Consider the following 2327-nt stretch of genomic DNA (forward strand, 5'->3'; position numbering starts at 1 on the left):
CTTATTTTCTTCACAGTTCATATAAAGCACCAATTTTACGGGCGCGCATCAAGATATAGCTTCTACCCTCAACCAGTCATCATTATCGACTAGAAAATTATGTACGGTATTTATAACAAGGCTCGCTACATATAGACGAAATAATTGGTCTCTTAAAACTAAGACCAAAATTTGACGAGAATATTTGACCTTTACAGTGCCTAAAAATATCTGACCTTATTAACGATATCGCGTATGACCAAATTACCAAACCTAAATTAAGGGATATACAAGAATATTATCTACTGTTGCAGCAACCAACTGAGTCCTGGAAAATCTTTCTTTTAAACCAGAAAACGAGTAGCAATACATGATTATCATCATAGCTCTCAACATTAGTTCTTAAGAAACATAAGTGATCTAACTGTAAACATAAACTCGTTTTGACATAATCTCAACAACGATTTCAAATGGTGATATGTGCGGGACACGTGAAAGAATTTTTAACATCTCCAACTCTTCATTCTTGTTAACTCCATAGGTTCGCAATATCACCTTCGTAAGACCGGGTGACCTAGCTAAAATAAACTTAACAAACTCTAGTTCAAGCTTAAAGTTACCAAAAAATTTAATCTCCACTTCATTCAGACGCTCCAACCAGACATTTAAATGTTCCTTCAACTTAGCGGAATATTCTTCCAGCTGAGCGGAAAGTTCTTCAAACTTGACAGAAGCGTGTTCTACAAACTTAGCGCACTTTATGTCATAGCAACAATTAGTATTGATCTATAGCAGGAGTTTTGTGTTAGTGAACTTTGACATGAAAATCAAAACAACAGGATTCAAATACACTTATACTATTTAAATCTAGCTTAATTTTCCCCAAGTTTGGGGAGCATTTGATCAAAACACAAAGAAAAGGCAATCCATGGTCGTCAACAAAACACATATCTTCGATAGTACAATATTTGAGGTGATTTAGTGAGATTTGAAGCTCCTTTGGAACCAAGTCTTGAACTGACAACTTCAACCATAGGCAAAAAAACATCGATTAACAACCAAAGTTTTACTTTTTTTTTTCTTTAAATTGTATAGAATGTGAATAAATTACCCGAATGAAATAACCAGAAGTCATCAGATGCTCAATTACAGGTAAACACTTAAATAGCTCCATAATGATGTGGTATTCGTGACCGAGAGGATCACCGTCAAATACATGCTGCATTGACTTAAAACTATTCAGATAAGTTTGAAAGCCCACAAGAAAAGATATGAAAGAATCAGCATACTAGATACAAGCTCTTGAGTTTAGGACACTTGGATAAAAGTTGCATAAAAGTTTCTTTAGAGATCATTATGCACTTTAAGGATAAGCTTGTAAGGCTACCAAATCCATTGAATATGGGTATATGGTTGATATTACAAGTATTAAGATATAAGTTCGTTAAGTGACGCAACGAGAAGACAAATAATGGTAAAGCATACGAATCGGAACCATCAAAGTTAAGTGTTAATTTCTTGAGAGTGTGGTTCCTTGACAAATCAAGTATTATTTGATCAATTTCAAAACATGTATCATCAGCATCCATCGAAATGTTGAACTCATGTATCGGACCTTGGCGTTGTAACAAAACTTGGTGTATAGCATGTGAACGTTTACGCATAATATCCTCGTATATCCGTTCACGTTCTAAGTCAGATATATCCCACCGATTACACAAATAACTCTCTGCAGTTGATATGTTCACAGAATAGTGAGAAAACTTGAGTATAGGAATTGTGGTCCATTTGTACCTCCAATTCTTTGAGAGGATACTTGTCATTGCTGCTTCTTCAATTGGTAAAAGACATAGAATGGTTTCTATTACGGGTTGAGGGAGTGTGGCTATAATATCCAATCGCTGAGCTTTAGACGAACGTTTAGGTTTCATCTAGACCAAATATAACATAATAAGCAAACGATTGAAGAAAACATTCTTTGAGAGGATACTTGTCCTTGTTTCGTTTTTTTTTTCACACAATCTATTATTTTCGGGTATAAGCATGTTTTTCGTTGCTGCTTTTAAATGGGCCTGCTGCAATTTTTTTAAATCAAACTCTATTTTTTGGATACAAACTTGAATATATAAGGGTTATAAATTTACATAAATAAAGTGCTAACGGGCTGGTCTTTTAAAAGGGCATGCTGCAATATTTTATTATTATTAACTTTTTTAAAACTGTTTGATCCTTTTCAAGCGTTGCTAACGGGCTGGTTTTGGAAACCTGCAAAATCCCAACAGTAATACCCGGTTTGATTTTTCTACCAAGATAAAGTTAGGTGTGTTCACAGTTCGGTTTAATTTTTT

At 34.4% G+C, this 2327-nt stretch overlaps 1 protein-coding gene across 1 annotated transcript; it reads right to left on the bottom strand.

Moving 5' to 3' along the window:
• Nucleotides 1-289: 289 nt before the first annotated feature.
• Nucleotides 290-1915, bottom strand: LOC143559199 (F-box/FBD/LRR-repeat protein At1g13570-like). The gene is made up of 5 exons (XM_077047857.1): nucleotides 1269-1915; nucleotides 1091-1198; nucleotides 830-1003; nucleotides 405-765; nucleotides 290-367 (listed from the first exon to the last, which is right to left on the bottom strand). The coding sequence occupies exons 1-5, from the start codon at nucleotides 1908-1910 to the stop codon at nucleotides 360-362; spliced, it is 1293 nt and encodes a 430-aa protein (XP_076903972.1). The 5' UTR covers nucleotides 1911-1915; the 3' UTR covers nucleotides 290-359.
• Between the last annotated feature and the right edge of the window lie 412 nt (nucleotides 1916-2327).

The sequence above is a fragment of the Bidens hawaiensis genome, unplaced genomic scaffold (assembly GCF_021521415.1).
Source record: "Bidens hawaiensis isolate Kalapana, Puna unplaced genomic scaffold, B.hawaiensis_p1.1 tig00019791_1, whole genome shotgun sequence".
Lineage (NCBI taxonomy): Eukaryota > Viridiplantae > Streptophyta > Magnoliopsida > Asterales > Asteraceae > Bidens > Bidens hawaiensis.